General features: G+C 44.8%; 1 protein-coding gene across 1 annotated transcript in view; it reads left to right on the top strand.

The window, feature by feature from the left end:
• The window catches only part of LOC139229187 (A disintegrin and metalloproteinase with thrombospondin motifs 6-like), a 175,725-nt gene that overhangs the window by 15,805 nt on the left and 137,028 nt on the right, over positions 1 to 22,892 (top strand). The window contains exons 3-6 of the mRNA XM_070860839.1: positions 3,358 to 3,520; positions 4,534 to 4,751; positions 8,210 to 8,293; positions 16,782 to 16,927. Coding sequence (XP_070716940.1) covers positions 3,358 to 3,520; positions 4,534 to 4,751; positions 8,210 to 8,293; positions 16,782 to 16,927 — 611 coding nt within the window. The remainder of the gene's footprint in view (positions 1 to 3,357; positions 3,521 to 4,533; positions 4,752 to 8,209; positions 8,294 to 16,781; positions 16,928 to 22,892) is intronic.

The following is a 22,892-nucleotide window of genomic DNA, read 5'->3' on the forward strand; positions in this document are numbered from 1 at the left end:
CTGGCCTCGACGAAACCCTCCCATGTGGCCCAGTAGACCAAAGTTTAAAGATCGCGCAGTGAAGGGGAGAGCCATGGTGACATCATCGCGGCGGCCACTCCACACCGCCCCCAACTTCCGCCCCTCTGGTGATGTCATCGCCACATATCCGGCCCCATTAAGAGAAATTTCCAGATCCGAGTGGGGGAAAAAAAAAGCGGAATTTCGCTCGAGGCCACCACAACCACCGCGGCGGTAAAAACCATAGAAACGGGGTGTGTGCACCCCATTTCGGGCAGAGGGCAATTTCGGCCCCTAAGTGTTTGTCCATTATTACTGCAAACAGTAATTTTAGCCTTATTTCATGTATTTTACTCTCTTTATATACGAAATGCATTTAATTGTCCCTTCAATCTATTTATATTTTTCCAGAGCTAATCAGTACCAATGATTTTCCTTGATAGCGTTATCCACAGGTTCTGTTACCCATTGCATGAAAAATTCCACCCGATTTCCCTTATTCCTAACTTCTGAAATTTTAAGTTGTGCTCTAAAGATAGCTTGGTCTGTCAATGTACACAGATAAAACATGAGTGTGGATATGCTTAAAGCAGTACCTGTTTAGTTAAAAGTGTTCACCATCCTTTTCTTGCAACATGATCAGATCACTTACGTGTGATGTCTCATGACAAATTGCTCACGGCTCTTCTGTATTCCCTTTTATATTATTCAGTAAGATTATAAGAACATTCAGGCCAGTACTTTGAACTCTTCTTTGATAGGAATGAGTGTAAAGGACAGTTATAGCCCTGGGACTACTGGCAAACTCCTTCACTTTGCCTGGCACCACAAATTTTCCTTTTTGCAAGTCACAGGCTTCAAAAGGAAGTTCAGGAGAAATAAAATAGCATGTTATCACTAATAGAATGTGAAACGGGGAAGTGTTAGTTTATTTTAGGTATGATGAGGTCAAGAAAATTAAGAAAAACTTTGCTAGCGCTCCCACACCAGATCCTCAAATATGATTGGCTGGATAATGTTGGCAAACTCAAATGTCCTGGACACCATCTTTTGTATTATTAAACACTGAGCTGGGACACTCTGGGCTAGATTTTCTACCTGATCATAGTGCTGCTACAGCAGTCAAGGACAGGTGAAACTAGCAATGCAACATTTTAACATTTTAGCTTTGGAGATTTTCTCCTCAAAATGTTGCAATTTTTTAAGCTAATCTGCTGGTTGTGTACACTGTTCTTTGCTTAAGAATTTATAGCAACACATTGCTATTAAGAACTAGTTGGTTTAGTAACAGAGGTTTAACAATCACACTTCACGTTACCAGTTCATCCACGAAGCTCACAACTGCATACCTCATCGTGGATGACCTAGTCTCAACTAACTGAGGTTCTATTGAATCTTGTGAACATCATGTGACCACTCACAATACAACAGCTCTACAACTATTTTGTAGGGAACCAATTTAAATCAAATGCCGCCTGATTAAAGTGGGGGGGGACACACCAAACATTTTCCAACAAGTGCCCCTTTTTTTTAGGGCACTAAAAAACACAAATTTTACAAGTGCCCCCTGGCTAAAAGGGGGGGGGGCACTAAAACCGGCAATTAAACAAATTAAACTTTAAACAATAATATTCAAATTAAAATTTGGTTAGCAGGAATGGTGATGCACTCCAGTCCCTCCGGCGCACAACTCTCGCGGAAGGCCGCGAGAGTACCGGTGGACACCACGTGCTCCATCTCCAGGGAGACCCTGGCTCGGATGTAAGCGCGGAAGAGAGGCAGGCAATCGAGCTGAACGACAGCCCGCTGCCTGGATCGGCTGATGGCCCCCTTGGCCATGCCCAGGTCAACAGCTCTACAAACCTGTGAGCATACTCAAAGGACATACATTACAGTATGTATATTTAGTTGCATTATTATATTGATATTTTGTGGACAACTGGGTGAAAAAATATATCAAATACAACACTGTTCAAGCTCAGAAGCACAGTCACAAATTATACGTTCAGACTAAAGGACCTTGCATCTCTCTCTAATGTAAATTATTTGCAGTCACCCTTGATATCAGGGTTGTGCCTTGCTCTTGAGGAGCCCCATTAATAAATGTAATGAATTATTAGCATCACTGTGTCCAATTGAAATGTGTTCTGGGCATGTAATTTAGAATAGATACCAGACTGCAGCTAAAAGACAGTTGGTTTCAGAGCAACAGATTGCAGTCTTTGCTGATTTATACTGCACAACTAAAATACAGATTTTGAAACTGCTTTGATTTCGACATGGAAAAACAGCACCAGTTCACCTACTAGTACTGATGGAACTTAATTACTACAGAACTATTCTCTGATGTGAATGAGCAGTGATAACCAGGAAGCTATCAGGAAACTCCTTAACATCATTGAATAAAAGTTATTTTTGAAATCCGGTACCACTGATGTCTGAGCGAATCAAATTTAGATAGTCTACTTTCTCTTTTCCAAATTTGTTCTGAGTTGCCTACTTCTCATCTTGTTTATCCATATTTTGAAACTGATATCAATATTTCAAACTAAATACCTGGTTATGTTGCTGTCTATACTTATTGAACAAGTTAACTAATGGATACCTTGGCTGTTTCCCTATTTACAAAAGTATAAACCTATCTGTAATTACTGCTGGAGAAAAATAAATATTCCTGCACAATATTGGGTTAAATTGGGGGAGTGGGAAGATCCAAAATGGTAACATCTTTGAAATAAGCACATTTTTAAGACAGTTTAAAGTATCATTTGGTGAAAATTACAGTATACTCTAGTGCTGCTATTTTGGATACCCTTAAATTGACTCAGCATTTACATGTAGATTCTTGATAACTGTGTATCTTTTAACATGTTTAAGCCATTCAATTTTCTTGCACCCTGTGGTTATAAGAGTAATATATATGTTGGACTAAATACAAACCAGGGTTTCTTGATCTTAGAAACTGCTGTTGCTTTACATAAGTGTACTTTGTAGGCGCTTGTGCATTAGGACCTTGAACACACTCCAATGTAATATTTACAGGAGGTTTTTAAAAATATATATATTTTTGGAAATCTAACCACTCTGTCTCTTCAGTTCTTACCTCCTAAATGTTAGGGCCATCACTTATGTTTTCCTATGTGGCTTTGAATCAAATGACCGAATGAAACATTTTACCAAATGATGCTAGATCAGGGTTATGTGAGTCAGCTGAGACTTAAAGCAGTGTTTTATTTTCTTTTGTTATTATTATAATGGACATTTATTTGTAATGGTTTCCAAAATCGTTACAGAAAGCCTGCAGTACTCATAATAAATACTTTACCAGCAGTAACCACAGCAGTGCTTTGCTTTCAGCATGGTGTAATAGCTGAGGATGAAGAAGAGTACTTCATAGAGCCCCTCACCACCGTTAAAATGGCTGAATTCAATTACAGTGAAGGAAGCCCTCATGTAGTTTATAAGCGATCTTCTCTTCGAAACCAACATCGGCACCTTGATGCAACATGTGGAGTTTCAGGTAATGCATGACACTCTGTCTCTCTCGCTCTCTCTCGCTCTCTCTCGCTCTCTCTCGCTCGCTCTCTCTCGCTCTCTCTCGCTCTCTCTCGCTCTCTCTCGCTCTCTCTCGCTCTCTCTCTCTCTCTCGCGCATGCTTGCTCTCTCTCTCTCTCTCTCTCACTCTCTCTCTCTCTCCTCTGCAGTGCCACCTCCCCAGTACTTCCTGACTGAGCTGAACTACTCAGCAAAGTGCCATCCCAAAGCTCCAAACTTGTACTTCGAAACACTGTTGGTGCTTTACCTGTTACTATCTGATCTTAACTTAATCTAGTTAAATAACGAGATTAAATGCTTTATAGGTTAAGGAATCTACGTGCTACTTATAACTTTGCCTAACTAACCTTTTGCTAAATAAAGAGATCAGTAAAATTGGAGCATGTGCAAGTGCTCAATAAGTTGTTCCTTCTCGGAAGCAATCTTCTGTATTTTGATTCAATGTAGAGAGTTTGATTACCATACTAAAATGTATTTAATAAACTTATAACAATATATTTTGATGGTGTATCTGTAGTTTTTTATATTTAGAATTGCTCAATGAATTCCACACTTAACAACTATTGGGCAACTATGACAATTGGATTACTTTACAACTCTAGATGGTCTTTATTATTTTTTTAAATAGGAATCTCTGAAGCAGCGCCTCTGTCTTTATTATTTCAGAATTTTAGTTTTTCTGATTCTCTAGGTTATTTAAAATTTAGAACTGAACATTGCAATCATCCATCTAGTCATTGAAACTTTGAGGCCTAGCAGCCCGCTGGCGATAGAGTAAGGAACAGAGTAAAGCCACTATACATGTACACAAAGGACATGTGTGAGGGCCAATATCTTTGGTACTCCTGCTACCAATTAGTTGATTCATACCAATCTATAATGCATAATCATGAAATTATTCCACTCCCATGCTCAACATGGTACTTACTCTTCACACAAGAGGTATAATTTTGAATGCTTACAGTGGTTCTGTTCCAGATGAGAAGCCAGGGAAAGGAAGATCTTCATGGCTGAGGAATTTCCAGACTTCAGCGGTGACTCTTGCACCTAATAAGACTCTGCGAAATCAGCTGCAATTGAAAAGATCGGTCAGTCAAGAACATTATGTAGAGACCTTAGTAGTAGCAGATAAGATGATGGTTGGATATCATGGACGAAGAGACATTGAGCAGTATATTCTCTCTGTCATGAATATTGTAAGTATATTTCATTATTTCACTGTACATTACACTTTGAAATGCAATTTTCCAGCACTCCATTTAAATTTGTTTGCTTTTTTCCTCTCCTCTGCCCCCATCCCTTTAAAGACATTGCCATGTTTTTTCTTCAAGATATAGTCACATGGTGTGTTCCAGAGTCTCTATCAATGCTATTCTGACTGAGGCTCCTGGGAGTGACATGGATGACTTGTTTTCAAGTTTTCTCCATTCCTTGTGGGACTGTGTTTAATCTCTGCTCAGCATCTCATCTGACATTACAACTGAGATGGTGCTGTTATGGTCAGTCAAACGATCAATCTGGTATTCTTCTATTCAGGATAGGCGATACTGCAAGATCAATGCAGTACTTCATCCTAGTGCTTCAAATATTGTCTTTGTTATTTGGTGCCAGTGTGGTGTTTAAAAAAAAATATATATAACCAATATATGTGTGTATATAGCGTTCCCTGATCCATTGTCTGCAGAACAAAACTAGAAGGCACATTGTTATTACCAGCAATCTATTAGATTTGAAAAGAAAATGGGAGAGCTCCAATAGGTTGTGGAACTAAAAATAAATTTAAAACTGTGACACTGGAATTGCAAATACTGAGACTAATGAGAAAATAGTTCCATTACCCAAAGTTCAATAAATAAAAAAGTGGCTCAATGTGCTATATTCTGTGTTTCAACAGACCGAGACCCACTTCAAATCCCAGCCTGGCTGATATATTTTTCTTTGGTACTCCTGCAACCAATTCGTTGATTGATGCCAATCTGTAATGAATTGTCTATTTCCATCTTCAATAGTGGCAGGGTAAATCAGTGGTTCCTTCCTCCCGTATTATTTTTTCGCATACCATATTCTCATGTCAGACAGGGCTATTGCCAAAAATCACTTTGCCTCCCCTTTATGCAAGGACAAATGGTTTGGAAGGTTACAAAGGAGAGAAATAGGTATTTAAAGTATCAAGAAAGTAGTTCAGTAGAAAGTTACTAAATTTTTTTGGAGATGTTCTGTTTTATGAGTCTGTTCAACTTTGGAATACTGCAAAGGAAATTGATATTTAGAGATAACCTCTATCGATAGAGCTTCCATTTTGGAAAACCTTGGGCCCAGCTGAAACTTCACATTAGCCTGTGGAGAACATCAGACCTTGATAAACTACTTTGAAAGCCCACTTGAGTTTGAAGGGTTGGCTATATAAAATAACTGAAGCCCTAATGGCTGAAGACTGTTCATGTTGTACAACTGTAACTATATCATGTTCTCAAATTTTAAGAATCTAAAGATTTTCCTTGCAGTTGAATATTATTTTTTGTGGGAGGACAAAGAGTTAGTTACAAATGCTGAAATCAAAAAATAGTTGTGTAACACTGCCAGTAATTATTTCTGCCACTCAACAATAGGTTCTCTAGTTTGAACTGAGTTGGTTATTCACAAATGAGCTGGTGGAGCCTAGTGCCAAGTGCAGCATGAGCTGTCAGGTTATCAGAGATATTCAAACATTTTCTCCCCTTTCACAAAGATCCAGTTAAGATTAAGAGTTTGTGTGGAAAATGACAGTGAAATCCATTGCTTTGCTATTGTGGTATCTCTTTGGTACTTCAATTGCTACACCAGTTAACTTGTTGCTCTGTTTTTGCCATATGCATGTACATATCTAGAGTACTACATATAAGGTCATACAGTGCTCAGCAATACATCATAACAGGTATTTAAAAAGGTATGCATAATTAGGTTCCACTTGCACTACCGATTCAGAGGGCCATTGGAAAATTGCAAGAGTGAGTGAGTGCCGAAGCATCAGACTGCACGTTGTGGTACATTTTTATAATTTCGGATGCATTAGCTGTAGTGATTGACAAATCATTCTAATGCTTATTTTGAATGAGTTTGATTGTACCAGAATTGAGGTATATAAGCACGAGTAAGGAAAACTGCTTGAATTTCCCTGACAACAAGCCAAATATACATTTGGCAGGATCTATTGTTGGGAGAGGAATTAATGAGATCAGTCATGACTTTTACGGCCTCCAGGTTTTCTGTTCAGAGGAACTAAAGGCAGGGAGATGACTTGAGAGTATGCAGTCATGTGTCCTTTTTACCATAATCCTTCCGTTGGGCATATTTTATGGAAGCTGTAAAGGGGAATGGACTTTTGGTACATGATTTTAAGCTGACCATAATCTCATACTGCTGCAGATGGAGGTTCAGATGTCTAGCTGCCATGTTTTTTGCAGTCTTCTTTCAATAGAGTTGGCATAAGTCTTAAAAGTCCACAACAAGAAAAGGTTTACATCATTTAGGGTCCATGTATATGATTATCCCATCCTGGACATCCTCTCGTTCAACTGCCGAGGTATTCTAATTTCCTTCCCCTACCTGCCTTGAAAAATAATAGCAAGCAGTGTTAGATATCTCTAACTCAAACTCTTTTGAATAAATATTGCACCAGTTCCTTTTTAAAAGGTGACAATTGGCCCTAAATCAACTCCCTTCTATTAATTTGTTCAACATGTCCACTATCTTGTAGTTTAAGAAGTTTTTCATATTCTCTAACCTTGCCTGAGATTCACTAATGTTATACTGTGTCTGTTTATTGCTCAAGATAAGTACCTTATCTGTATCCTTTCATCATTTTGGAGTGAAAATACATTTAGTCACTTGAGTTTTTCTTTATAACTAAAGCCTGAAATTATCCCAGTCACGTTTCTCTAAATCCTTTCTAATGTATCTAAATCCTTTCACTCTCATGAGCTTCATAAAATGTCAGTGCCATAATGAAAGTGAGTGTTGTACACTGCGACACAGTGAGTTCAAAGCTTATGGGTTTGTTGCATCTTGAGCGTTACAGTAAGGCACTAAAGGAAGTGTAAGGATCTATATGATAAGCATAATTCTTTGTCCAGTGATGTAGGGTAGAGGTTTCCAAACTGTGCCCAATGGTCCACATGCAGTTTGCAAGCCCCGGTAATCTGCCCCCCAATTACCAAGCAGCTTCATTGTATTTATATTTCCAAGTCATTACTTTCCCTATTTGAAATTTTTGGGCCTGGAAATTTGGAAAAGCCTGTTCTTAATACTATTGCCTCATTAGTGCACATATCCTATAATCCAGATGGCGAGATCCGTTGGTCTCGACAGCATAAATTTAGACAGGAAAGGAGGGTGAGTAGCCGATTATGCCATTGGTAACGTTGCAGCTTTTTGGGTGAGTGGGGGGGGACATAAAATTGGGTGAGCAATCTGAGGCCTGTTCCCTGCGCGAATTGTACAGAATGTCATTCTGTAGCCAGACTACATTTTAACCGCAGACCCAATCACACTTTTTGCGCAATACCTAATTAAAGCATTAAAAATTATTCTGTGCTCAGATTAATTGTGATCCTTTTGTGTTATCTGGTACCAATTTCATTTTTAAGACTATTTTTTTTTGTTTTCTGGAGGTCAGGTTGCCAAACTTTTGCAAGACTCCAGTATAGGAAACATTGTGAATGTGGTAGTAACTCGACTCATCTTACTTACTGATGACCAGGTAAGAATGACTCTTCTGTGCCCTCCTCTTGGATGTCTTTTATGTAGCTATTCCAATACTGTCCTGGCAAGCATCCCTTCCCATGCTCCAAAAATGTCAGCTCATCCAAAGCTTTGCTTTCCGTAACCAATCCTGATCAAGTCTTACTCATGCATCACCCATGTCCTCACTGACCCGGTCTACCAATGTCTCAAATTTAAAATTCTCATCCTCCATGGTCTCGCCTCTTAGGGGCGCTAACATTTAAAAGTTTGAAAAATTAGCACCAGGCGCTAATGTTTTCAAACGTAATAAAAATTTGGCGTTTGCGCTCCAGGAAGGAAGTGGAGCACTAAATCAAGCGCTCCACTTCCTTCCTGGAGTACAAGAGGCAGTAAGCAGGGCGGTACTTGTGCAGCGCTGCACAATGGGCCGTGCAACATTGCTGCATTGGAAGGCTCCTTCCCTCCCTTAAAAGGAGACTTAGCTTCTCCTCGATGGCAGCCGCAATCCAGCCCAATCAGTAGCAGAGTGCCAGGCTGATCGATCGCGGGCAGGAAACAAGGAAAAAAAATTGAGAGAGATTTGACTCTTTTTTTTAATTACCTCGGCCACCTCGCGTTTAAGCATCGCCCCCGAAGCGCCCGGCCTCAAACGTCTCCTGCAGCTGCCAGTGTTTTCGCCCGGCGGGAGTCAATCATCTCACTGCGCCCGATCGGTAAGTTGTTAGCACCACGTTATCGCCCCCAGAGTCGATAACTGGAGGCGCTAAGGAGGCCAATTTATCTTTTGTAATCTTCTCCATTCCACCCAACTCCCAGAACTCGCTATTCCTATGACTCTAGCCTTTTGTGCATTTCCCCCGCCCGTCACTTCACACCACCACTATTTTCAGGCATGCCTTTGGCTGTCTAGGCCTCATGCTCTAGATTTCCCTCCCTAAACCCCAGCACCTTTCCACCTCCCTCGTTTCCTTTAAGGCCCTCCTTAAAACTCACTTCTGTGACTAAGCTTTTGGTTATCCTGCCTAATATCATCATCTTTAGCTCTTCATCAATTTTTCTTTTTCTTAGTACAATGGTGCAAGTTCAGGCAAGAATTTTTGTGATCATAGCGCCACTCCGTAGTGCCATTAAATGGCGCTAAAACGGTGGCCGCTGCTTATTTGCCCATGGTGAGTCTTGTGGCAGCTGCTATTTTGCTCTCTACCTTTTGCGCTGTCGGTAACTGGCAGCGCCATCGCCAACAAAATGGCGCCGTTATGACGTAAATCGGCGTGCAACGTCACAAGTGCGAACTTTGACCCTAGCACTGAGTTCAGCACTGGGTCCGAAGCATGGCAGGCTACCTGACGTGCAACCGGGTTGACAATGGCGATGTCTGCACTTCTTAAAGGGACACGCACATTGTTGAGGTAAATTTGGATTTAAGGTTTTGGTCTTTTTTAAAAAATTTATTGAAGTAGTGGCTTGCTGCAATAGATGTGAAAAGATTTGTAAATGTGTAGGGTGCGCTGTTGGACGCTTGAAAGGGCTTGGATGGTAAATGAAGGCCTTTGAGAAGCAGAACATGCTGCAAATACTCAGCAAGTCACGCAACATCCATGGAGAGAAACAGAGTTCATGTCTCAGGTCGAGCTGCTGCCTGACCAGCTGAGTATTTTCACCATTTTATGCTGTCATTTCATATTTACAACATCCGCTTGCAGAGGGAAGAGGAGGAAGACACAGAAGGAGGAGGAAGCCAAAGAGAGGAAGCAGATGAAAGGATGCATGCCAGACAGCCCCTTTGTGGCCGAGATATCCAGGATGGAATCATCCTCCTGCGGTCCCAGTGACCACAACCCAATTCCCCTTTTAACATTAGTCCCACACATTACCTTCCCTCTGTTACTGGCCATCATAACGCCCTCTTGGCCACAAATACTGAAATAAAAGCCACCACAAAGCAAACCTTCAAATCCTATATACACCTATCCATCCAATGTGACAAGTAATCAACTCATCACCCATATGCATTCTCTTAGTGAGTGTCGTGTGTGTCTTTGCCTATCCTACTGATGTCACGCAGTGCTACCCCAGTGGCTGCAGTATGGCTGGTGGAAGGCTGCTGACTTTCAGTGGGGTCAAACAAATGTCCTTGCTGGTTGATCTTGAGGGGCTGGTGGCTGGTCGATTCTTGGTCACTCATTGGCTGGGCAGGCAGCATTTCTTGGGTGTGTGAAATGAAGAAGGCACAAGGGTGGAGTTGTGGTGACTGGAGGGCGGGAAAGCATGAGGTGCATGCCAGAAGGAGGATATCCTATGAGGATAACCGCATCCTGTATCCTTTTTGGCCTGCTGCTGGCTAAGGGTACAGCCATGCTCTTGCCAAGAATGACCTGCACCGCCTCCTCCAAGGAGATGTGGTGAGACTAGAAATGGGAGATGTGTGCAGGCTGTTGATAGGTGTATGATTGGGAGTGAGGGGTCATGCATTGAGCAGTGTATGAGGCTAGTGGTGCAGTTGGTAGGAGATGGCTTTTGAAGATGAATTCACTGACTTTGACCAGTGGGCTGAGATCATAAAGCTTCTTTGGGCACTTGAGCCAGGTGATTGGGGTGACACTGCTGGCAGTGATGTACTCCTTCATCATTCTTTCTGAAGGGCCTCCTGGCCTCTGTTAGTAGAGGACCTAACTGCAGTGTTGACCTTGGGTGCTCCTTCCCTGCTTTGTTGAGCCATTTGTGTTGGTGCTGAGGCATTTTTCCCATTTTTCTGAGATTAGTAAGGGAATTCAGCTTTCAGAACTGAATATTCATATTTAGGACTTTTTAATGTTAATTGTTTTTATAATGCAGAACGGGCTGAAAACTGCATTATTTCACCTTTTTTTAATTTGGAATGCTTCAGTGTGCATGGCCACTTTAATTCTCAGGCCTCTTCAATGCCCACAATTCCTTGAGTTCCACAGCCTCGCTTCCAGAGGCTGTGCGAGGCTTGAACGCAGCTGTCATGTATTCAACCAGCATTGTAACCCATGTATAATCTGACCTAAATTGTACACTGAGAACAATGACCACAAGGTGGTGAACTTGTGGGAGACACTCCTAACCTGGACCTTCAGATATAAAAGTGGAAGCTCCACCCACTTCCATCACTTGAGTGCCAAGGAATAATAGACAGGTCACAGACTGACCTTCTCTCAAGCATGGGCCTCGTGTGCATTTGTACTGTATAGCAAGGACGTATCAATGGCGAAGAGAAACTGGGATTTAAACCACATGAGCATGGCCACTAGCAGAACAGACGAGAGGGACTGTGTTAAGGAATGGTTGGGACAGAGATTCAACATTGTTAAAGCAGCACACAGTTCTCCAGGCAGACAAGGGCAGTCGGGCATGCCCCAACATGTAGTCAAACCCAGAGGGGGAGTTCGACAGAGACAATGGCAAGCTGAACGGTGATTCACACCATTGCAAGGGACAATGCGGCCAGTAATGGGGCCATCAACACCTGTTAATGGCGCACTCAAAGACAATCACCGGGGCAGTCAGGGACGATCAACTGGCAAGGGACCTTTTTGTTTCCAACAGCAGCTCATGTTGGAGGCGTGGAGGTACACACTCAGCCGGAGTTTGCAGAGATGAGCAAATTACCTGCAGAAATGAACGCTGGGGGAAATCGCTGGAAGCTGAAGTTCAGCGAGTTCATGTGGAGCACGTATACAGTTCATACACCAGGACAGCACCGATAAGGATGAAAGTGCTCCTCAATGGCACCCCAGTATCAATAGAGCTAGACACGGAGGGGCAGCCAGTCCCTGATGGGTATCAAACAGTTCGAAAAGTTGTGGGCGTCCAAGGCCAGGAGACCAAAATTATCGCCGATTGACGCACAGCTACGGACATACACAAAGGAGATCATTCCGATGCTAGGCAGCGCCACGGTAGTCGTGACCCACAAAGATTCGGAGAACAGGTTGCCACTCTGGGTTGTCCCAGGGACAGTCCCGCACTACTCTGGAGGAGTTGGTTTTCTGTCATGAACTGGAAATGGGGCGATGTCGATGCAATTTCCTCTGTGGAGCGAGTATCATGCTCACAGATCCTGGACAAGTTTGACTCATTATTTCAACCCGGCATTGGCACTTTCATGGGGGCCAAGGTAGTGATTCACATAAACCCGGACGCCAGGCCAGTACACCACAAGGCCAAAGCGGTGCCATACATGATGCGGGAAAAGATAGAAGGTGAATTGGACCACCTGCTGAGGGAAGGCATCATCTCGCCAGTCGAATTCAGTGACTGGGCTCTCCTCCACTTGCAAGCCCGATTGTGCCGGTGCTCAAGGCGGATGGGTCGGTCAGGATATGTGGTGATTACAAGGCCACCATCAATCGGGTGTCACTCCAAGACCAGTACCCGCTACCGAGAGCGGAGGACTTCTTTGCGACGCTATCCGATGGCAAACTTTTTTCAAAATTGGACCTGACCTCAGCTTAGATGACCCAGGAGCTGGCGAGTGAGTCGAAGAAGCTGACCACCATCACGACGCACAAGGGGTTGTTTGAGTACAACAGATGTCCGTTCAGGATTGGCTCAGCCGCTGCGATCTTCCAACGAAATATGGAAAGCCTCAAGTCGATTCCAGGGATGGTGGTTTTTCAAGACGACATCCTCATCACGTGTTACGATACTGAAGAACACCTCCACAACCTGGAGGAGGTGTTATGCAGACTGGACCGGGTCGGGCTGCGACTGAAAAAGGCGAAGTGTGTCTTCCTAGCTCCAGAGGTAGAATTCCTGGGGATGAGGGTAGCAGCAGATGGGATCAGCCCAACTGCTTCCAAGACTGAAGCAATCCAGAGAGCACCCAGACCCCGTAACACGACGGAGCTGCGTTCGTTCCTGGGGCTCCTGAACTATTTTGGTAACTTTCTTCCCAAATTGAGCACGCTGCTAGAGCCGCTACACGTGCTCCGACACAAAGGTTGCGAATGGGTCTGGGGGGACAGCCAGGAAAGGGCTTTTAATAGAGCACGCAATTTGTTATGTTCCAACAATCTGCTAACTCTATATGACCCATGTAAGAAACTTGTGTTAACGTGCGATGCGTCGTCCTATGGTGTCGGGTGTGTGTTGCAGCATGTCAATGCCAAGAGTCAGTTACAGCTGGTAGCTTGTGCCTTCAGAAGTCTGTCCCATGCAGAAAGGGGCTACGGGATGGTAGAAAAGGAGGCGCTAGCATGTGTATATGCGGTAAAGAAAATGTACCAGTACCTGTTTGGCAGGAAATTTGAGCTGGAGGCAGAGTGCAGGGATGAACTCTCGATTTCAGGCCGATTGCCTACTGTGGGGAAACCGCGTAGTCATACCCCAGATGGGCAGAGTGGTGTTCATCAGAGAACTCCACAATGAGCACCCGGGCATTGTCATGATGAAGGCAATTACCAGGTCACACGTTTGGTGGCCAGGGATAGACGCAGATCTGGAACTTTGTGTTCGCAGGTGCAACACGTGTGCCCAGCTGGGAAATGCACCCAGTGAAGCCCCCCTTAGCCCCTGGTCCTGGCCCGCCAAGCCATGATCACGCATCCATGTGGACTACGCAGGTCCTTTCATGGGAAAAATGTTTTTGGTTGTAGTAGACGCCTACTCCAAATGGATCGAGTGTGACATTTTAAATTCAAGCACATCCTCTGCCACGGTAGAAAGTCTACGGGCAATGTTCGCCACCCACGGTCTACCGGACATCTTGGTCAGCGACAATGGCCTGTGCTTCACAAGCACTGAATTCCAGGATTCATGGCAGGCAATGAAATTAACCATGTCAGAACGGCACCGTTCAAGCCGGCCTCAAACGGCCAGGCAGAACAAGCAGTGCAGATAATCAAACAGGGGATGCTCAGAATTCAAGGGGGTTCCCTACAAAGACGCTTATTATGCTTCCTGTTGGCCTACAGATCCCGACCACACTCGCTCACAGGGGTTCCACCCGCAGAGCTGCTAATGAAAAGGACGCTCAAAACCCGGTTATCCCTTATACAGCCCACCATGAAAGAAATTGTCGAGAGCAGGCGCCAGTCACAATATTACTACCATGACAGGAATGTGAGGGCGCGATGTATTGATGTAAATGACCCTGTTTTTGTCCTCAACTATGCTGCAGGGCCCAAATGGCTCGCAGGCACTGTGATTGCCAAAGAGGGAAATAGGATTCTGGTAGTTAAACTTACCAATGGACAAATCTGTTGCAAACATGTGGATCAAACAAAAAGGAGATTCAGCAACCCCATGGACGAAGCAGAGGAAGAACACGATATAGAGTTCACTCCACGACAGGTGACCGAACACAGGAACCAAGTGGAGGAGAGCCCAGTCACTGTGGGCAGTCCGGACAGGCCCGAGGCACCGCAAACAGCAGACACTCAGGCCAGAGCCCCAACTCAGGCGCTCTACAAGAGAGCGTAAACCACCAGAGAGACTCAACCTGTGATCCCAATAAGACTTTGGGGGGGGTGATGTCATGTATTCAACCAGCATTGTAACCCATGTATAATCTGACCTAAGTTGTACACTGTGAGAACAATGACCACAAGGTGGTGAACTTGTGGGAGACACTCCTAACCTCGACCTTCAGATATAAAAGGGCAAGCTCTACCCACTTCCATCACTTGAGTGCCAAGGAATAAAGGACAGGTCACAGACTGACCTTCTCTCAAGCATGGGCCTCGTGTGCATTTGTACTGTATAGCAAGGATGTATCAGCTGCACCTGCACCCAAATGTGGGGTCGAATGCCTCCAGCAACGCCACCAGGACAGTGTTGCATGGAAGGTAAGCGCTGCACCAACAAACTCCACCCCCTCTAGATGAATTGTGCTCCGTTAGCATTGCAGCCATTTTCTCAAATTTCTCCCCCGAAGTCTTTATAGGAGGCAGGAGCAGGAAACCATGTGTAACATTGCCTATCGACAAAATTTGGACATTTCACATTCTTGCTATATATATATGTTGCCTTCAGAGGCAAACTGGTAGGGGCTGAAATTGCCCTGCGCCCCGGCCGCTAAATTGGTCTTGCCGCCCCTCAAAGGAAGTGGAGCACAATCTCCGTATAGTGCTGACGTTTAAAAGGGAGGCTGCTGCACACTCTGCAAGACCTCTGATGGCCTCCGCTGGACCACCAGGGCAGCGTGGTACCAGGGCTTCAGCCCAGCACCCAAAATGGAGTGCCGGGCTGCACGATGGCAGCCTGGACCACACACGTGAGCAAGTATTGGAACCAACCCGAGAGTCGGCGAAACGGCAAAGATGGCAGTGCGGTGCACAGGCGCCCTCCCCTTTACCTCCTGCCCCGCGAGCGGATGTCGTCCAGCTTCGCGACCCCGAAGCTGACACCCACTCACGCCAGACTCGCAGGCAATATCCTCCGCAGGGTGGAAAGGGGTCAGCGTGTGACGCTGAGGGGTCGTCGTGCACAGCGATGATGTCATCGGCGGTAGCTCGGGGCACTACGCAAACTCCCGAGCAATTTCTTGGGACCCAGTATCGCCCCCACCCTCTGATGTGAAAAGTGCTTTGTGCCTCCCGGAGACACTAATGGGCGTCGCAAAATGGGTCAATTTTGCCCCCTGTAGGCGCTCTTCCTGTAGTATGTGGAGGATGCATAGCATTTTAAGAATGAACATGACTTTACATAATAGGCAATTCATCTGTTTGCCATCAAGACCATTATTTTGAAATATATACAACTGAAATCATGTCGTATCCTCATGTTTTCTTCAGAAGCTTTATTCAGCAACAAGTAGTTTAAATGATACAGATGAAGGGCTACAGCAATAGAAGAGTGCTTTGTAATTTTTGCGTAATGCTGCAATTTCAAAAAGTACAGGTAGATTTCTATTACTATTTGCACCAGCTGAAATCATTTTGCTCTTTCTGCTCCTTCCTCTTTGCTGAGTGTTGGTAGAGGAAACCTGAATGTTGCTGCTTTTTTGGCAAGCTGAAAATATATCATAGTGGAAGTTACATTTAACATTGTTGTGCCCATTTTATGGGCCTAAAACTGCCACATTGATAACCAATTTAGCAATTCAGAAGCTCATGCCTAATCTGCACGAGAGTTTGGGCCATAACTAAAATGGTCAGGGCCTTTTGTTTAAGGCAGCTCTGGTGGCAGCTTGAACTGAGTGCAGACCTGATTTCAATATTAAAATGCACCTGTGCTAATTTTAGACCCGTTCTCCTAAATTTATTTGCCTTAGTTGGAGCTTGTGATGTCACTTCCAGGTCTTGAATGGCCTAACTAGTGGTCCTAGATAAAGAAAATAAGAACTGATTTTTCATGTGCAAGATGACATTTCAGTAAGACAAGTGCAGATGGTGGTTGTTGTTTAGGGCTCTGATTCTGTTTATTTGTATATTTTAGTTTGTAAAGAAATTGAAGGCCAAAAGTAGCATATAGAATTTAAAAAAATGTTTGAGATTTGATTGTTTCTTAACATATTGTCTTTTATATTTACATTTTAGCCAAGCTTGGAAATAAATCATCATGCTGGCAAATCACTTGATAGTTTTTGTAAGTGGCAGAAATCTATTCTTTCCCGCAATGGTAATGGAAATGCCATCCCTGACAATGGAATCGCTCACCATGATAATGCTGTGCTTCTCACCAGGTAGGCCCTCTATCCTCAAAATAATTGAATTCCATTAAAGAAAAAAACTGAAAACTTTGACTCCCAGAAGTAATTCCCACCTGCAGAATATGTACTTTACCCTTTATTTTACCAAGGATGCAATTGCATATTTTTGTTAAAAAGATCTTCTCATGTCCAGAGTATAAGTTCCAATTTATTTGGGCACAGACTTGTGTCCCAACATTAATTTGAACCCAGAAGAGGGGTGTAAGTGTTTTCTGTCCCATCAATGGGTCACTAGGTGGGATCCTATTTTTTCACCTTCATCTACAAGCCTATCTCTGAACAAAGATGTGATGAGCTGAAAAGTACCCAGAGTCCTGTTGGATCCAAGATAAACTGTTTGGAGAGGAGGGGGACAGCGTGAAGGTTATAAATGCGGGGAACATTGCTAACCATCAGGTCAGCATGAGAACAGAGAATGTACTATTTGTGAGGCTACCAATGCATGGCATATTATAGTTGGATGAAATATGGTAAGTGTTAGCAAGTTTTGCTTACCGGGAGTACTTCTAAATGACTTTGTTCTTGACCACTCTCCCTGCCAAAATATCGTGACCTTCCATCTACTTATTTGTTGTGGGAATATATCTAGCCTGTACCCTAATCATCTCCTTTTTGAGTGTTTCCCTTTGTTTGTATGCTGTCTTATTTCAATGGACTGGTTCTATAAAGGGTTTGTGATGCATCCCACCACATTATCAGGTGATGAAGACAAAAATTTACCCCATGTCTCCAGCGATGCATTTCTTGCTGTTTCTATATTAACTAGCACACCGGGAATAATCCTGAGATTACTACCCTCAAGGTCCTGCTCTTTAATCCGATTCCCAATTGGTGGAACTCCCTTTGCAGGACCCCAATTATAATTTTTTTTTACATGATTGATTCCAACATGAACCAAGACTCTGGCTTGTTCCCCTTCGCTCTGTACAATCTTCTGCACATGCTTATTGATGGTCATTACTTTGGCACCGGGGAGGCAGAACATCATTCATAATGGATTGTTACAGCTATTTGGCATGTTCAATCCAAGTGCAGCACAGCAAAAGTGAGGATTGTGCATAAAGGCAGCACCAGGGACTCAACAAAAATATACACAAAATGATGAATGCACAATTTTCTAAATAATCACAACGAAAAACAGTTTCAAAATGAAGGCAAAAAAATAACAGACGAGTGTTAAGAGAACCTACTAAGCAGGCCTCACCTCCTGTTGGGTTGGTGCACTTATTTTTTTTATAAGTGAGGCGAATGCTGTGGGTGGACTCGCACATGAAAATCAGCATGGACCTGATTTGTCTTCATTTTAAGTATTAATACAAGGGCCGTGCCTGCTGGTTGCAGAGCCTCCTTCATCCCCCTGCAATGCACCTACCATGTAATAGCCAACGAGCAGCAAATCCAGCGTGTGGTCTCGTGCTTGATTTTAATAACCCTGCCGGTGGCGCTGCACCTCGCAAAATTGGGAATCATAAACGAATCACAAAGTTGAAATCTTTAGTGCAAAATTAACTAGCAAGCTGACTGGGTAATTTAAGAGGTTTTTGTTCAACTTGGATTTCCACATCAAGTAACCTGGAATAGGGCTATTAAATAAAGGGGATGAATTTCCTCCTCTGCTGTAGTTTTCTTACACCAGAACTGTGACTACACTTCTATAAGGTGAAGTGCCTTGTGATTTCCTGAAGACGTAATACAGGTGCAGCGCCTAAAATCCGGAACCCTTGGGACCAACGTCGTTCCAGATTCCGGGCTTTTCTGGACTTTCGATTTTATTTCTGACTTCACGAATCTGGAAAGACCTGAGACCAGGTTCGGGTATTTCCAGATTTTGGAACGTCACAAAGGAGGGGTGTGGGTTGCGGGGGGTGGGGTGGGGGAAACCTGCCGAGGAGCTGTTTGGGCCAGCCGGGGCCCATCGAGGAGGAGGTTGTCGTGCGGGGCCCCGCCCTGTTGTCGGATAGGGCAGACCCTCCTGAGGAGGTCATCTGGCGGGCCGAGACCTGTCGAGGATGTTGTCAGGCGGGGCCACACTGAGGAGGTCGGCATTGGGCCGGCCCTGCTGAGGATGTTGCTGGGCGGGCTGGCCTCGCTGAGGAGGTGGTCGGGCGGGCCCCGAGACAAGGGCAATGGCGGCAAGGCGAGCGACGGTGAGGCGAGGCCCGAGGTCGGGCAGCGGCGAGGCCCGAGGTCGGGCAGCGGCGAGGCCCGAGGTCGGGCAGTGGCGGGACCCCAAGGTCGACAGTGTCATCGGGTCCGAATTCCGGAACATTTTACGGATTCCGGACGACCCTGCTACCGATCGTAGAAACATAGAAAATAGGTGCAGGAGTAGGCCATTCGGCTCTTCTAGCCTGCACCGCCATTCAATGAGTTCATGGCTGAACATGCAACTTCAGTACCCCATTCCTGCTTTCTCGCCATACCCCTTGATGCCCCTAGTAGTAAGGACTTCATCTAACTCCTTTTTGAATATATTTAGTGAATTGGCCTCAACAACTTTCTGTGGGAGAGAATTCCACAGGTTCACCACTCTCTCTGGGTGAAGAAGTTTCTCCTCATCTCGGTCCTAAATGGCTTATCCCTTATCCTTAGACTGTGACCCCTGGTTCTGGACTTCCCCAACATTGGGAACATTCTTCCTGCATCTAACCTGTCTGAACCCATCAGAATTTTAAACGTTTCTATGAGATCCCCTCTCATTCTTCTGAACTCCAGTGAATACAAGCCCAGTTGATCCAGTCTTTCTTGATATGTCAGTCCGGTGAACTGACATCCTGGGAATCAGTCTGGTGAACCTTCGCTGCACTCCCTCAATAGCAAGAATGTCCTTTCTCAAGTTAGGAGACCAAAACTGTACACAATACTCCAGGTGTGGCCTCACCAAGGCCCTGTACAACTGTAGCAACATCTCCCTGCCCCTGTACTCAAATCCCCTCGCTATGAAGGCCAACATGCCATTTGCTTTCTTAACCGCCTGCTGTACCTGCATGACAACCTTCAATGACTGATGTACCATGACACCCAGGTCTCGTTGCACCTCCCCTTTTCCTAATCTGTCACCATTCAGATAATAGTCTGTCTCTCTGTTTTTACCACCAAAGTGGATAACCTCACATTTATCCACATTATACTTCATCTGCCATGCATTTGCCCACTCACCTAACCTATCCAAGTCACTCTGCAGCCTCATAGCATCCTCCTCGCAGCTCACACTGCTACCTAACTTAGTGTCATTCGCAAATTTGGAGATACTACATTTAATCCCCTCGTCTAAATCATTAATGTACAGTGTAAACAGCTGGGGCCCCAGCACAGAACCTTGCGGTACCCCACTAGTCTCTGCCTGCCATTCTGAAAAGTACCCATTTACTCCTATTCTTTGCTTCCTGTCTGACAACCAGTTCTCAATCCACGTCAGCACACTACCCCCAATCCCATGTGCTTTAACTTTGCACATTAATCTCTTGTGTGGGATCTTGTCGAAAGCCTTCTGAAAGTCCAAATATACCACATCAACTGGTTCTCCCTTGTCCACTCTGCTGGAAACATCCTCAAAAAATTCCAGAAGATTTGTCAAGCATGATTTCCCTTTCACAAATCCATGCTGACTTGGACCTATCATGTCACCTCTTTCCAAATGTGCTGCTATGACATCCTTAATAATTGATTCCATCATTTTACCCACTACTGAGGTCAGGCTGACCGGTCTATAATTCTGTTTTCTCTCTCCCTCCTTTTTTTAAAAAGTGGGGTTACATTGGCTACCCTCCACTCGATAGGAACTGATCCAGAGTCTATGGAATGTTGGAAAATGACGGATTCCGGAACATTCTGGAACTCCAAATTCTCGACGCTGCACCTGTATATAAGTTTGTTTGTTTAATCCCCAGCTGAAATTTGCTAATTCAGCACCACGCAGGGATTGAACCTTGCCCCGTTTGGTCTGTATGGCTCCATTGTACGCTGCCTTTGCAAACTAAGCCATCATTTTATTTTCTAATTGCACATTTGGTGGATTAAAGAAGGACTACTAGCTCTTTGAAAGAGTACTCCCTAATGAAAGGTTTTAGCTTATTTTATATAATTGAGGGGAATAAATCCTCCAAGACAATTTATGGAGTTGAAATTGAACAACATTGATCAGTGTCGGGTATTACAAACCAAGTTAAATGTTCTTTTTTCAGTGATCTGAAATGGGGTTGATCAGGAGCCATAGTTGCTGCTGTGCCAGAAGCACAATGTGTTTTATATCTGATTGCACTGTCTTGTTGCGATTGTTGTATGGTCATTTAGAATTTTTTTTTTTAAACTGTCTGAAATGTCCTAGGACTTTGAATAGGTCCAGCTGGTTTGTGGAACATGTTAAGAGTGCAGAGTGCTAAAAAGTTCAGAGACCAAAGGGCTGAATTTGGTCGCCGCCCATTTCTCGGCAGCTCCCGGGCGGCAGCTACCTTTCTGCCACCTGCTGCCGCCGGGTCCAGTCGGGAGCCACTTTTGGCTCCGTTGTGTGGGCGTCAGCATCATCGGCGAGCAGCGGCAGTTGCCGGGCTGGAGCAGGAGTGAGCAACCGCCGTCATCACTGTGTGGCAGTTGGAGGCCTCTCCACTCGGGGATCTTCGGAGGGCCTCCAATGCACATGTGCGAGACTTCGTGATTTTTTTTGTTGTTTTTGTCTTCCGACATGTCGTCATTTCGGGGCCGTTTGAGGCTGATTGTTCTACTGCGCATAAAGACACACCACTTTATTCCACCTGCGAGTGTGAGAGGGGAGAGGAGAGAGTTGGCATTTGAGAGCAGAGGAGTTAGAGGTTGGAGAGGAGAGAGTTGGGGGTTGCAGAGGGGACAGTCTGAGAAATTGAGACGCACAAACTGTTGAGCAGCCATTCGTTTCATCATTGACGATGAGTGGCCAGAAATCAGCAATGAAGACTGCCAAAACCAGGCCCAGAGCTCCCTGGTTTAATGAGCAGGAATTGGAGGAGCTCGTGATGGAGGTGGAGCGCAGATACAAAGACCTCATCCGGGATGGTCGTGGCAAGCCCTCACCACCCCAATACCAATGCATTTGGAAGGAGATCGGTGAGATCGTGAGCGCAATGGGCAATGTTGAGTGGATGGGGACCAATGCCAGAAACATTAGAACGATTTTCTTGCGGCAGCAAGAGTGAGTACAAATTTATTCGCCCCCTTCTGTCCAACGCCAAAACTGTTATTGCTCCAGATCTGTGTGGGTGGGGGCAGCATCAGCAAAGGGACTAAAGACTGCAATGTTACTTTGTGCAGAAGAAAAAAGCATCCAAGGCAGCAAGCCTGAGAGTGGCGGGAGGGGGAGCTGCAGAGGTGGTCTGCTGGAGGAGCATGCGTTGGCATTGGTGGGTGCCCGCCGCCGTGCAATCACAAATGTTGATGCAGATCCGATGCCACAGCATGCTAATCTCCGGTGTGAGCGATGCTCATGGCATGAAAGGACATGCAATGTTAATGCACTCACGGTTTACCGCACTTTGTTGGCCTTTTGCACGATCTTGCGGAGGCATCGTTGGTGGTATTTCTCCAGCGATTTGAGTGTCTACTGTATATGGTCCAGGACTCTGAGCCGTACAGGAGGGCGGGTATCTACAGCCTCGTAGACCATAAGCTTGGTGGCAGATTTGAGGGCCTGATCTTCAAACACTCTTTTCCTCAGGCGGCCGAAGGCTGCACTGGCACACTGGAGGCGGTGTTGAATCTCGTCGTTGATGTCTGCTCTTGTTGATAGGCTCCCGAGGTATGGAAAGTGGTCCACATTGTCCAGGGCAGCACCAGGACCTTCGTCCAGGACCGCAAGATCCTACAAATCCCCTGGGAGGATAGACGTGCCAACGTTGGCGTCCTCGACCAGGCCAACACCCCCAGCATCGAAGCACTGACCACACTCGACCAGCTCCGCTGGGCAGGC

Source organism: Pristiophorus japonicus, chromosome 18, assembly GCF_044704955.1.
Source record: "Pristiophorus japonicus isolate sPriJap1 chromosome 18, sPriJap1.hap1, whole genome shotgun sequence".
NCBI lineage: Eukaryota > Metazoa > Chordata > Chondrichthyes > Pristiophoridae > Pristiophorus > Pristiophorus japonicus.